We start from the raw sequence: 14,793 nt of genomic DNA, 5'->3' as shown, positions 1-14,793 counted from the left end.
GCCTAACTTACCCCTTGAAGTGTGTATTCACTACTTGCATGTAGGCTTTAAAAAGTACCTGAACTGAATACACAATGAGGAATTTTGACATTTTCATAAATGGCTTGCGAGGATCTGGCCAGTGGTGGAAGAAGTACTACTTAATATAAATACTATATCAAATAGTTTATTCAAAACTTTCCTTCAGCCACATGTACTTTAAAATAGCAAAATAACTATGAATAATTCTATGAATAATTTAAAATGCTGCTTAGAATACAATGATGTATCATCATCATTGCATTCTAAGCAGCATTTTAACAATTCTGGTTAATGTGAGCCTAATTCTAACTGTTTCATATACTGCTGGGTAGTTTAATATAGACTAGTGCATCATATGTTATTTGTTGATCAAATATTTTGTATGTTAAATCTATATTTTCAAAATGACTGCAGCTGTTAAATAATTGCAGTGGAGTAAAAGAAAAGTCCTTCTGAAATGTAGTGAGGCCAAAGTATAAAGCAGCATAAAGTAATAATACTCAAATAAAGTCCAAGAACCTCAGATTGTACTTAAGTACAATAGTTGAGTAAATATATCTAATTAGTTTCCACTCCAAGATTGTGCTCTGTGACAAAATGAGAAAACACCTAATCTGAAGCTACAACACAACGACAGCAAACTGTCCTGAACTGAGCACGGAAATGATATCTTTCAGCAGTGATTTAAAAATGAGCTGTGATAGCGCAAATCTAAAATGAAAGACAGCCGGTGTGGTTGAAGAGCAAGAAGTTGGCGGTCTTGTCATTTTTAGACTTCATCATACAGTTACCTTGGCAGACTGTTACTACTGACAGTAGTTAAAACTGCAGCCCTGCTAGGCTGTACTTATTGTAGGCACAGGGGTGCTTAGAGCTAAATGTAATTGTCAGCATTCCAACACGGTCACAATGCCAACATGCTGTTTTTAGCAGGTATAATGTTCACCATATTCAACTTGTGTTATCCTGTAAATATCTGCTAATTGGCAAGAAATACAAAGTATAGCTGAGGCTGATGGGGATGTCATTAGCAGGCTACAGCAAGTGGTCATATACCAAAGAATTGGACAGATTGGAATTTTGACCTGATGATGGCACGAAATGAAAAATGAATGGTTCATCAGGAGCTGGAAGGGTGCACTCAGTAGAGTACAGGGTCTGTTTCAGAAAGCAGATTTAACAAAGTCTGAGCCGAACCCTGAGCTCTGAGTTGACTAAAACTCTGAGTTTTTGGTTACAGAACAGCTGATCAGAGTTTGTTCAATCCACTCCGAGTTTGTCACTCAGTGAGTTAAGTTTGTGCGTGATGAATAAAAAAATCCATCAACAATGTCGCTCCGATACCACGATTCACCATGGTGGATGTAGAGGTACTAACGCATGTAAAATATATATGGACTGTGCACATTGATCTTTAAAAAGAGAGTCAGAGCGGGGGAAAGTGTCAATAAATTAATGCAATAACGTTTTATTCTGTGTCGACTGGGAATATTAGGCTGCAGCCTGAATTACATTTTAAATATATTCGTTCAGCTTTAATCTGATGGGGACAAGACACAGGAGACAGCAACTGAAGATGAAACATATAGTTGAAGATTAAAAAAATACATAGATCAATAGACATGAGAGAACTGATTGTAAGCTCATAATCTGATCCAGTAATAATGTGTTTCGTGATTTAAAGGTTAAAACGTCGTAGATTTCTATTTGGATTTATTTCAGCTCAACAAATGTTAAACACAGGCACTGAAATGCTGTTAACTCATTCAGACCATACTCAGCCTGTTTAACAACTCACTTTCAAACTATTTTGCAGCTACACCACGTCCATGCTCACTCCGAAATATTAACATATAATCTCCAATATTATAGAAATTATGTTCCATCAGTGACAGCTCACATAAACTGCGTGCACAGAGCGTTATATATTGATATAAAACAGATTTCATTCTGAGCCGAGGGTGACTCGACGCTGTGTAATATCTGAATGTGAGTGCAAAAAAAACGCTGGTCATACAGTGAACCTCTGCTAATTAATGCACTTCGATACAGACGGGATCAATGAGGAAATACAGCAGCGTGTCTGGCTCGGTAAGAGGGAGGAGACAGAGAGTAACGCAGGGCTTGTTAAGGAAAACCTGCCAGCGGGCAGGTTAGGTTGACGGAGTCAGTTACCATGGTAACTGTTTAAGTTACCTCCCTTTCTGGAGTTTTTCCATCGTCTCAAGGTTAACCAACTCAGAGTTTTTACTAAACCTGTTCTCTGGAACAGGGCCCAGATCTCTGCCAGGTACGTGTTCCACGTCCACAGCGGTGTTATGTGATGGGAAAAAAAAGACAAAATTGGCAACAATGAAAGTGAGCCGCAGAGCAGCGGACGTGTGTGTTAGTTTCCCTGAGCTGTCCAGTCCGTCAGCTGTTAGCCAAGCATCGTAAACTGTTGTCAAAAATACTCATTACAAGCACCGCCAATTGGTGTTTGAAGTGGTATACACTTCCTGTCACCTAAGTGGGCGTGGTCGCGACGTGACCGCCTCCCCATCCCATGACCTTACCTGGTTTGGAAGTGTTCTTCCTGACTAAAATAATTACAATTCATTGTGAAGGGAACTCAAATGTCTGCAGTAACTTTTAAGGTAAGCCGTCCAACAGTTGCGGAGACATTTCCCTTAAAACTGCAAATGCCAACCTCATCTTGGCACCAGAGGAAAAGTCAGTGGATCACCAAAGTCAGGAGGCCATTTTCATGATACCCATTCATGTTACCCATTCTCTGGCTGTCATTAATTTCTGCTCCAAATTTAATGGAAATTTATTCAATAGTTGTGGAGATATATATCAGTCTGCACCAAAGTGGTGGCTCAACCATGCAGAAAGAACCACGCTGCTAGAGTGGCAAAAAAAACAAACTACTGTCTGTTTATGCAGAAACCCTGAAAGATACTGTGGTTTATCACCGTGGGATAATACATTATGCTGAAATACAGACAAAAGACAGACACTGATATGTGAAGCCTTCAACCTGCCATGTGACTGCTCTGAATTTACAGGCGCCGGGCACAATAAAAGCCTCATCATCATTTCCCTTTGTGAAGATTTAATGCTCAATCCCTGTTGAGACTGTGGCAGTAAAGTGTTGATTTAATACTGTGGTAATTCTATAAGACCTTAGTTTGTAGTAATTCAATTGCATCATATTGTCCTGTGTGATTGCAATTTTGACTATCTCTGTAACAAGAACCAACAGCTAAAAAGAAATGCACTTTTCACAAGCTTCTAGTCATTGCATAGCTATCGTATTTAAATACTTTATATTGTAATAGCACCTCTAATACTACAATAGCAAGTGGTAGTTGCAATAATGGTATAGCAGAAATAAACATATACTTATAATATTTCTCTTTTTAAGATCTCCCTCGCAATCAGCTGGAGGTGTCTGAAAGTCTGAACTTGAAATAAAATAATAGCACTATACAACCGCCACGTAATATGTCATCAATCCATCTGCGACCGCAGGAAAACAGTGAAAGAAAAGGAAAATAGTCACTGGTACACCTGTACATGAGAAATTAGTTTGAGGTGAAAGAGAAAAATAACGCCCTGGAGCACATGCCCTGTTTAGTTTCAGTTTGACCAAATGACCTACATTAGGTGATATATTTAGCTATTTATAGGAGCTGGGGCAGGCAGGAAACAGCTGCCATGCGTCAGGGTGACAGGCTGACATCCCTCATCTCAGCAGGACCTCCCTGCCAGGCAGTCAGGAGGAAGCTCTTTATACCTTATCTGAAATGGGACATAACCTCTTATCATTCATATTGCATACAGAAACTAATAATCTATGGAGCCTGTGGCAAAGACTCAACAACGAAAGTGGGTTAACAGTAGCGAGAACTATATGGGCAGCTTGATTCGAGGCCGCACTTTTACGCTTCACAGAGATGTGTATTCTGCCTTTACAGCAAACTGTGGATTTCATTCAAGTAGGATCAGTATTGATCATGAGGAGCTTTTATTGTGGTATCCTGGCGCTGTAAACTGGCACAAGATGCGTCAGCTCTAACAAAAATGAGACGATTCATCAGCAGTGAAACGGTGCTTTAGGCCGACAAACGAGCCGAATCAATATTCACGACTTTGCTGTGAAGCGGCTCACGTTCACGTGTTATGAATGGGCTGCAAACCAAGTTTCAATTAATGTGTTAGCATCAAAGTTTCACCGCTCTCTCTGAAACTGATGACAGGCCTTCTGTTTGTTTTCGGCACATGAAAGTGTCCATCGATTCCAACACAGGATACTAGACTGTCACTGGTGTTAACGTTACACACTATTACACAATGAAAGTGTGACACCGTTGAATGTATGCAACACCGCATCTAAGTGTAGATACTTTAAAACTAAGGTAACTGTCAAAGTAATTGATTTATCTCATTTCACCGCAGTTCTTGTTTTGCCGAGAGGCTCTGAAAAGAGCATAACTTTCATTTTAAAACCGTATCTAGTGATATCCTATCACTCTTCAGATGAGGTGTTGGACCAGCAGAAGTTACATCACTCTTTAAATTCTGTTTCGTTCACGCAGCAGACTGGTGATTGCTTTTAGCTATAATCTCTGAATCTCTGCTGATCACAGATGTTGGCTTGTTGGCTGAGGGGCGTTTTTGATAAAGAGACAAATGTCAGGGGGAGGGATACTCACAGTCTGGCATTATAAAAGCTGGCACCGTTTCAACATATTGTGTTTGCTATGCTGCCCCATGCGCCTGGAAAAAAAAAATCGGTGTAAAGTGCAATTCACCCCTCCCAAACTCCTCACAGTGACAGGTGGGACTATCATCACCGCTCTCATAAGTTTCTGTTCCTACATCTGTCCTGCAAAGAGTGATTTCAAGGTCAGAAAAGGGGCAAAGGCTGGATTTGGTCTGGGAAATGCAGTATAATGAATGTTAGTTCAATGTTTACCATAGTGACAGTGGCATCTAAAAATAAAAGGAACTGTTTCTCCCTCAACCAGCACTCATTACATGCCAAAGCAGGGAGTAGTGAACTGTTCAGACAGGCATAGCGGACATAAAAAATGTTACAGCTCTCTGTGAAAAACAAACGGCAATCTGTTCTTTTTAATGGCGATTAGTTTCAGTGTTACACAGAAGTAAATGCAAGGCCAGTGACTTGCATATGTTTAACTCTACAATTTATTACAGTGATTTTCTTTTTTCACAATGCTAATGTGACCATTTGGGAATTATTCATACCAATTCATTTCTCCATTGTTTCAACACCACGTTGAGTTGATAATTAGTTTTCTGGCCTTACAGCGAGACCCTGATCATGAAACTTTAAACAAGTGAGTGGTAGTGGCTACAGTATGTCTCTCCAAGGAAGCTTTCAGTGGCTGGACTCAAACTTACAAAAAGAGTTTCTGCAGTACGTAAAGAATTATTGGATGTCAGGGCCTACTAAAAGGAGAGGAAATGATTTGACACAATGGAATATAGAATAACCTTCAGAATTAAATCCATTCAGAGTACAGAATAAGAGGAAGAGAACTCAATGCACTTAAAGGCATAGTTCAACATTTGGGGGAATATATTTATTTGCTTTCTTGTCAAGAGTTGGATGAGACAAGAAGTCCTCCAAATTAAACAACAATATTAGCAGCTTGCTAGATCTGAACTGGCAGGACAACATTTCTTTATGATTTGACAACATTCTGGTTAATGTTTTTGTTAAAACAACTACTTTAATGTTAGGAAATGATCGTGGTCACTGTTGAAATGTTTTATAATTTCTTAATTTTGAGCAAAACACAAGCAATTGAAATAATAGATTTTCACCATATTGACAACATGTTTGTGGCATTAAGAAGAAAAAAAGACGCCGCAAACAAACGAACACAATCAAGTGAAGAATCTCATTGACATAAGTGACAAGAAAAGAGAAACAAACAGTGAACCATGTGACCACGGGGACGCTCTAAACTGATGAACAAGACTATCAGTGAAAGGTGAAGTGTATAGCAAATTTCACCATTAATATTGGAATCATAACATCAATAAAAAAAATGTTGTTAGCCTATTAAATGTGTTTGTCACTTTTTAGTTTTTGCCACTCCATGTTGTTGTGTTTCTTAGATTTGGCTATTTCTGTATGTCGTTGCGTGTTTGATGTAAAATGTTGAAGATATATTTCTTCATCTGCTCGTGTTTTCCAGAGTTGCATTGTGCTGTAGGGGTCGGGGAATCGATACCTAATGGATTGAGACAACCGGCACTAAGTCTTGTTTTGGGTATCGATACTTGCATCAATAAGATTGATACCAAAAGAAAATGGAATGAACACTCTTATTACAGTAATGCATGGACTCTTTGCTTCTCCGCTGTTGTTACGTACATGCGCATGGCGAACACTTCGTTAGCTCATAGACTTCACACATCTTTTGTCATTTACCATTAAAAACTGATGAAAAATACATTCAGAAGCAGCCTAATAATGATGATAAGATGATTATATTCACCTAAAATCATGCAGTACTCTGCTCCGTTACATTACATTACATTACTGCCTTTAATAATGGAAGATCGCTGTGATTCTGGTCCTGGTATTACTTGGATTGAAACCAAATTTCAGGGTATTGCTCACACCTTTTTCTCTCGGCCACCATACGATAGCCTAGTAATAAATGGGGAGACATGTTTAGAATAATGAACTCTACAATACATTTATTGCGATCCTGACATGATAATTGTATGGATCTAATGCTAAGCACAGTGTAAACTGTTTAGAATAAAGTTGTACATCTCAACAAAGTGATGAGGAAGCATTATGTGGGTCTGCATACCAATCTCCATCAGCAGACCAGCCATTTTCATCTGTATGTAAATGCTGAGTATGTAAATAAGCCATGCAGTATCAGAGGAGAAGATAGCTGTGGTTGGGTTTATCATTTTCACACCATTTGATCAACTGATCTCATGGCGTACACTTTGCATCCGATATCATCTACGACATATCAACATTCAAGATAGGACACAGTCACATAATAGGCAATATATCCCCATTTTATTCATTCTCTTATGTTGCGTTATAGGGTTTCTTGGCTGTTAGATTGGATGGAAGTGGAGCCAGACAGAGCAAATACTTTCTAACAACAATGAAATCGAGGTGATGTGTTTTCTCACATACCTCCTTATTTCCTAATGCAGTGATGCTGCATTCATTCGGAGCAACTTTAATCTCGTTCCGGAAAATTCCATTAATCTTTGACGTTGCTTGCAATACAAAGAAGTAGATGAAAATGCTGAGCGGTGGGAAAAAACACTGATGCGATATTTTATGTCCTCACACTACGTTACCCAGGCCCAAGTGCAGAACATGCTAGTCTATTTCCCTGCTTAATGCAGCACATTCAAAGTGAATTAATGAAAGCCCCCCGCATGGAATGAGTGTTATTGGTGCTGCCTCGAATACCGTGTTGTCAAAGAAATCAAATCAAATGGAGGGATAGCCATTTTGTCCTTGCCATATGGATTATTTATCAATCTGACCATCCGCAGTGACGCATGCCTGCTTTTAGAGTCAATTCACATACACAGTAGCCTCACATCAACCTACCAACGGCCAGAATCTGTTTCAGTTCAGGGTTGACTGACCAAAAACACATTTTCTTTTTGACATTATATTATTCATTAAAAATATACCGTATACACTGTCAATAAAATGAAATTTAAAGTGCGAATGAAAGTCTTTGAAATTTCTACATAAATATGTAATAAATCCGTAATATATGAATCCCTATAAAATGCTAATCAATCATTCAACTCACACCTTTATAACACCCTTTTAAATCTCTAGCTACCAGTGTGATGAAAACAAAGAGACAGAAATGCAGGGGCTTGTGTATTTTCAATTTAGCAGAAAAAGAGCCGCTCTGTTGTTTTTTCACAGATTCCGTCTTTCACAATGATCTTAATCTCCTCTTCCTGGCTTCCTGTTCCCGCCCCTCGCTCTCGCTCCTCCATTTCACAGTCATTTGCATGGGCAGAAAGGAGCTTGCACAGAAGAGACATTTCAGTGCCAGGTCCCCCTCATTAAGTCACCTGTCACTTCAGGACCATTATACCAGCCTCATATTAGCATCACCTCTCCTCCCCAATAAAGCACCTGGAGAGGCACTATGAGCCTCCAGGCTAATGGCAGCCTACACATCTCACATCAGCCACATCTGCTTTACACAGTAATTCACCACATCGCTCATAATGGTTTGCTGATTTTCATAATGTGCATAACATACACAATGCCAAGTGGTGTCGTGTATTCTACTGAACACAAAAATTACACCCATTGCAGCACATAATCAAACACACCAAATGTTCTCGCTGACTGTCGTGCACAGGCGGAGGAGGAAAAAAAGAGTGAAAATCCTCTGCACTGGCTGCAAGGGGCATGGTAACTTATTCAACCACATGAGTGCTATATCATCAAGAATGCATTCGTTATCTCATGGGTACAGATACAGTGAAATGCCCTACAGATTGTTCCTGCATATTTCAATTACATTTGACATGTAGTAAAGGGGTTTGGACTTCAAAAAGCTTCGACTTTGCACAATATCAAAGCTCAATTTAATGCTTTGCATTGTAGGTTTGATTGCAATGGGGTTGAGGTGTCAAAACTGGCAAGCATGATAATGGCTATGCTTCTGGTGGTTTATGGGCCCAACAGTGACCCTCATGTCTGTTAACCTTGCCTCCTCTGTCTTATAAATCCTATCCCGAGAGGTTTATAGGGCTCACTTGTCAAGCCTTTCCAGTCGTATTTGGTGGGTGGAGCTGTAGCACAGACGGACGACATGGTGATAAATTCTGCATCTGTTGAGTGACTACAATGTACGGCCGTGTTTGTTGTATCGTAGGACAATGCCCATATTAAATGTGACAACAAATCAGCAATTAGAACGATCATTCCTCTCAGCCTTATCCAGAGGCAGTGGCTGAAATAAAGATATTGATATGAGGGTTGAAGGAAAGGTTGTGTGTGTGTGTGTGTTTGAAAAAATATGCTTGTGTCGGATGCTCGGGGCCATTATGTCTAACAAAGGTAATGTCTGTTTGTGTCCAGAGGAACGAGTGTGCCTCTGTGCCACACTAAACCCCGTCCTCCCCACTCCGCTTCCCTTGTGGGTTGCGCTTGACTTCCACCGTTTTCACAGCTGCTCTCAGCAGTGCACTCCATTACACCTTAAATCACTTAAAAGATCTGAAGCACCAAAAAGTCCCTCTGCAACTAATTCACCCTGACTGTGTGGATCATCTCGAGAAAGCAAGAGCAAAACAACGCTGCAACATCTGATTCAAGCCGGATAAGGTGGAATGCTATCTTTATATTAGAATATAGAAGCAGGAATCTATCGCTGCCTGAAATGGACAATATTAAATCCATTCACTAAATTCTACTCCAGGACTGCAGTTTTCAAAGATATTGCGCTACACAATACCTCATATGAGAATCTCATATCTCAAACACACAGTCACCCAATTCTTGAAGATCTTGGCAGGAGCATTCTGACAGAGGCAGATTCCTCTTTGTTAGGCATCCGAAAGCTGCCGCAGAGATTAGGCTAGATAAATAAGGAGGGATAAGTGGGTCTTGTCCTGTGTTTGGTGGCACAGAGCAGTAGACACACAGTGGCGTGACACGCAGCTGCACAGTGCTATTGATTCTCTGCTAGTCTCCAGGCACCCTTCCCTTTCATTCAGGCTGCCTGCCAAGTGCCTCTGAACAGGAGCCCCTGCTCTCCCAATGTCTGCACGTCTGCTTAAGCACAATCAATGGGCCATCAGCGGGGGAGAGAACGCACGCCACTGTCTTTACTTCCACAGGGTGAGAGTCAGGGAAATTGAAAATATATGTAGTGGAAAGGCATCATGATACCATCCAGGCATAGAGCATCTTTGACTATCAGCATGAAATCAAATCCCTCAAATGGAGGTTACAGTCAGTAGCGCCCCCGCTAGTCTTTAAAGAGCTCATTTTTGACCGAATGAAGAGACTATATACCCCATTCGTATCTGATTTAAATAACTAGTTGTTAGGCGTGGCTCAATTTTTTCTGCATGCTGACATCTGAAACAAATCATCAGAATACCTAATTTCCCCTCATCAGATAAGAATTTGAAGGTTACTGGAGAAGAGGACAACAACAGATAATTCTCTCACTTCAGTGCATTCAGCAGACAATGACGAGCACAATTCAGCTCTACTGTACGGCTGTAAGTTTTTTTTCTATTTTTTTTAAAGCACACCTCAAGACAATGATGGATCATGAGAAGGAGCCGACTTTGTCTTTCAGTGATGGGTATTCAGCTTCTCCACCGGTGGTCCACTATGCAGCATATTGCACCACTGCAAGGCTTCAGTTGGGGTTGCAAATCTGTCAGCCAGGCTGTCATGGTTCACAATGGAGTGACAGAAACGTCCCCATTACCAAGGACATTTCAGTTTTGTTCCTCGCACGGCAGAACATCTTTTTCAAATCCATCTTAAGCAACACAAAGGGGATTCCGAGCTGAATGCAGCAATATATTTGTTGCTCCCCAAAGATAAATAATGCACCCTCTTACACAACTCATCTCTCATCTGCGCTTTCAATCTGAATGTAACGCATGGCCAATGCAGCATTACGTTTGAGCTGGCAGCTTCAATCAACGGATCGTGCATATTGCTAATTATGCACTCATTGGTCATTTAAAGGGTGAATAGTAGTTCGACTGGTATTGAGTGAGTGCAGGGGGAAGCTTTGTATGCCATTAAGAAGACAAGAAATCCACTAACTAAGTGTCACCCGCTGCACGAGGGAAGATAGAGAGAGGTTGGCGTAGTGACAATGAATACTAATAATTACACCAATAACAATAATAAGATATGTTGCGTGGAGAGCTGAAGGGTACAGGTGCCGAGTGCCTGCATCAATGCAGATATGAGGATCAAGAAGGATCCGTATCAAACACATAAAAAGTCAAGCATACAATGCAGTTTGCTGGCATGGAGCATGAACATTTTTCTATCCGATAAACCAAAAATAAAACAGAAAACTCCCCATCTAAACTTTGTATTCCTAGAATTATGCCAGACACATCTCAAGCACACTCTTATACACACATAGCCTGATACACACACACACACACACACACACACACACACACACACACACACACACACACACACACACACAGTACACACAGCCAGTGGCAATTTGTTTTGCAATGTTTGATCTGTGATGTTATGACTTTGAAATGAAAAGACAACATTATTTCAACAGGAGCTAATTTCTGTGTCATCAGTGGAGAGCAGCGCGTGAGGACTAACATTGGCTGAGTGTCTGTTCAACCTCGTACGTGCATGCAGCAAAGAAGTGATGGGGGCATTTTTACACAAATTAGAAACGGTCCGATTATTATTTCCCACTGCAAAACTTAATAATCGCTTCGGGCACTCAAACACCACATTCACTTTGTTTCATTTGAACAGATAAAAAACGAATGGCGGCCTGTCCACTCATTGACAGCAACTTTTTAGCACGTTAGAGTAATAGAAATAATAATAATAATATTTATAATAATAATAATAATAATAATAACCCACGAGAGCATCTGAGCGGTTGAGTGCACACATCAATACAAATTAATTTGTAGTGATCATTTTAACCGCTTTTAATTATATTATGCTAAATCAGCACATAGTACAGCTGACGTTGTTCATGAGTATGAAATTAGCATTCAAGCATGTACTGTACCACTTTGAAGGAAGAAAGAGAAGCTGAGAGAGAATGAGAGGCAGTGATGAGGCGGTGCAGGAGGGGGAAAGTGTGTGTGTGTGTGTGTGTAATCTATACATTTTCTCAACTACTTTGCCTTTAATTAAATCACTGCACTTGCGCCTCAGTTTGCGCTATAAATGCGGTATGCAGGATCTTGTATTTCATGCTAAAACCTCTCCTGTGACGTGGAATTAAACAAAAAGACACCTCCGCTGTCTGTTTATTGGCCACAATGTTTGTGTTCACTGCGGTAACCTTTCACAAAGAGCGCTTCCAATAAAAGCCATTGAATAGAGGCAGGGACGAAGCCTAACCTTTGGATAAGGGCTGTTTGTGAGGTGCAGGCTCATTGATAGGCAGTGAATGGCGCACAGAAGCCTTTATAAAGCAGACCGTCCCTGCACTCATATTGGCTGAGCAGCGCTCGAGGCTGTTAATATGCCAACTAAATGCACACCTGTGGCTGCACGACAATTACTTCAAACCTTGGCAGAAATGTGTGGTAATTAGGTTCGGTACACTAATTTAACTATTCCTCAATATTTAATAAAATAAATAAATGTTAATGAATTAGTATAGTACTACTACAACTAAGCAATTTAATAATTCGTATTGTCCATGTGTCGCCATGAACGTGGACGTTTCTTTGAGGATGTGAGCTAGTTGAAGTGGTGATCAATGTTTCATGGGAATAACTATGAAGATTTAATGGACTGATATGCAGCCACCTACCCCAGTGTTGTCATGGTGACAATGGTGTACCAAAACGCTGCGGGGATACTGGTGAACTTGCTGGCCGTGGAGCCTTTTTCTGCATAAAACATGACCGTTGCAAAGATAATGATGGCCATGGTGAGGGAGAATAGTAGGAAGCCCAGCTCGGAGGCGCAGCTCTTCAAGGTGTAGCCAAGGATGCGCAGCCCCGCGGAGTGCCGGGAGAACTTGAAAATCCGAAAGACCCGGAAGACTCTCAGCGTGACGAAAGCACCGCTCACCTGGTCATTGTCGGTCATGACCAGGCCAATGTAGTAAGGCATGATGGCGACCACGTCGATGACGCTCATCACACTTTTCATGAACTTGTATCGGCTGGGGGCTGCTATCAAACGGAGGAGATACTCAACCGTGAATATCAAGACGCACGCAGTGTCTAAACAAAAGAAGGCCAGCGCGTAACGGTCTCCACAGGACATCTCCTTTGCCCTGTTGGGCAAAATCCCGCACGGAACCGTCTCCACCACGTTGGCCATCACTGATATGGCAATGAAGAAGCCCGTGACATAGTAGAAGACCAGAGCCATGGTGCTGGTGTGAGGGTTTTCAAAAGCCCGCCACAGGAACTCCCGGGACGTCAGGTTAACCGGCGTGACGTCATTGCTCTGGTCCATCTCCTCATCGTCTTGAAGCCTCTCTGCATTTTCGCGCCTCCGGTCCTTGTACTCCTCATAACAGCAGTCCCCAATGATCTCGGAGATTATACCAAAGAAAGCGAGCTCCTCGTCGTATGCCGATATGCACTCTTGGCGTGGATAGTGTAGTTTCCCCGTGCGGTAAAAATTGAGGATATGCCTAAAGATGTCAGGGTCACGGTCGAAAAAGTACTCGCTTGTCTCCTCGTGGAAAAAGAAGTCTCTCTCCGTGCTCCCCAGCAAAGTGTCCGGGTACCTCTCTAAAGTGGTCCGCCACGTCTGAAACTTGGTCCCACTCACATTGAGGATGATGAGTCCGTCCTTGCCTTTCTTCTTGTCTTGCGGAGGGATGGGCATCGGGGTGCTTGCCACGGGCATCCATCCTATGGCCGCCGCTCGGGCGAACGGGAGCCATGCCGCTACACCTGCTGCCATGCTGGCCTATAGTGTTTAATACAACCCTGCTCCGGTTATCACAGTGCTATGGTTCAGAGACGAATTGCATCTGCAGGAAGAACAGCAGATAGAGACACTGGTGGTTAGGCTTCTGAGGCACCTAGGCTCAACAGAATGTGATGAGAAAACAAACAAACCCATTTACTTATACTGGCACTGCGCATAGCACTGTTGAGTATCACTCTCAAGCCTTTTCCCCCATTCTAACTGTTCAGTTATGGAAGCCTACTTTGCGGCAGAATATGAATTGGATTTCGAAAACGTCACCAATCAATAAGCAGGAATGAAAGTAAAAGAAATCCACCCACCTTAGGGAAGGCTGCTCTTTAAATTGCATCCACGGTGAGTTTAATAAAAAAAATTAAAAAAAAACAGCTATCCTCGGAAGAGAATACTTGCGATTCCACCACCCATCTATCTGTCACTGCAGCCAGACGATAGAGGAAAAGCAGCAGAATAACGTCGCATCAACAAGTTAAACAATTCGAGCAGCAGTTTCTCCGCACAGAGTGGTCAGTCGTCCAAGCGCGATCTTTTTTTTTTCTTTCTCCTCTTTTCAACCGCAAGGCAACGGTGCTCAGTTGTATGCGTTTTTCCTCGCGTTGCAGCTACTCCTCAATAAACTCCTGTTCCTCTCGTCGACTGCAAGACCACCCTCCCCCTCCTCACCACCGAGCCCCTACTGTGGAGAGAGGAGAGACAATCGTATGCAGAGAGAGGAGTGGTCCTATCTGCACCCAGAAATTCCTCTGCTGCTTTTCTGTGGGGGGAATAATCAATGCGTAATGGTAGTCCAAGTAGGCGGCATCTCCAAAACCTCAAGTTAATGCTTGTGTTTGTGTGTTTTCCCCTCGCTACACACAGCGAACCCTCACAATTCGACTTAGTATAAATGTAGCCTATACTATTGCGTATGATACAAATCATGAAATATGTTGCTAAGGTGGCTGGTTTTATGTGGAGGTCGCGATTTCTGGCCACATTGATGCGCAATGTCCTTTTGAAGTCTTCCTTCTTTTTTTTCTTTCGAAAAATTCCCAATACAGAGAAAAAAAAGAGAATGAGTCTGATACCACTCAGTTTGGGGA

The 14,793-nt window shown here is 41.7% G+C and overlaps 1 protein-coding gene across 2 annotated transcripts in view; it reads right to left on the bottom strand.

Moving 5' to 3' along the window:
- The window catches only part of kcnd2 (potassium voltage-gated channel, Shal-related subfamily, member 2), a 32,953-nt gene extending 18,376 nt beyond the window's left edge, over nt 1–14,577 (bottom strand). For both annotated transcript variants that reach the window (XM_031860789.1, XM_031860799.1), the window contains exons 1-2: nt 14,014–14,577; nt 12,573–13,754 (exon numbers count right to left, since the gene is read on the bottom strand). In XM_031860789.1, the coding sequence (XP_031716649.1) occupies nt 12,573–13,684 (1,112 nt within the window). In that variant the 5' untranslated portion in view covers nt 13,685–13,754; nt 14,014–14,577. The remainder of the gene's footprint in view (nt 1–12,572; nt 13,755–14,013) is intronic.
- Between the last annotated feature and the right edge of the window lie 216 nt (nt 14,578–14,793).

Source organism: Anarrhichthys ocellatus, unplaced genomic scaffold (assembly GCF_004355925.1).
Source record: "Anarrhichthys ocellatus isolate YVR2014 unplaced genomic scaffold, GSC_Weel_1.0 scaffold2, whole genome shotgun sequence".
NCBI classification, from domain to species: domain Eukaryota; kingdom Metazoa; phylum Chordata; class Actinopteri; order Perciformes; family Anarhichadidae; genus Anarrhichthys; species Anarrhichthys ocellatus.
The sequence above is the reverse complement of the archived record's forward strand: the minus strand, read 5'-3'. Positions and strand labels throughout refer to the sequence as shown.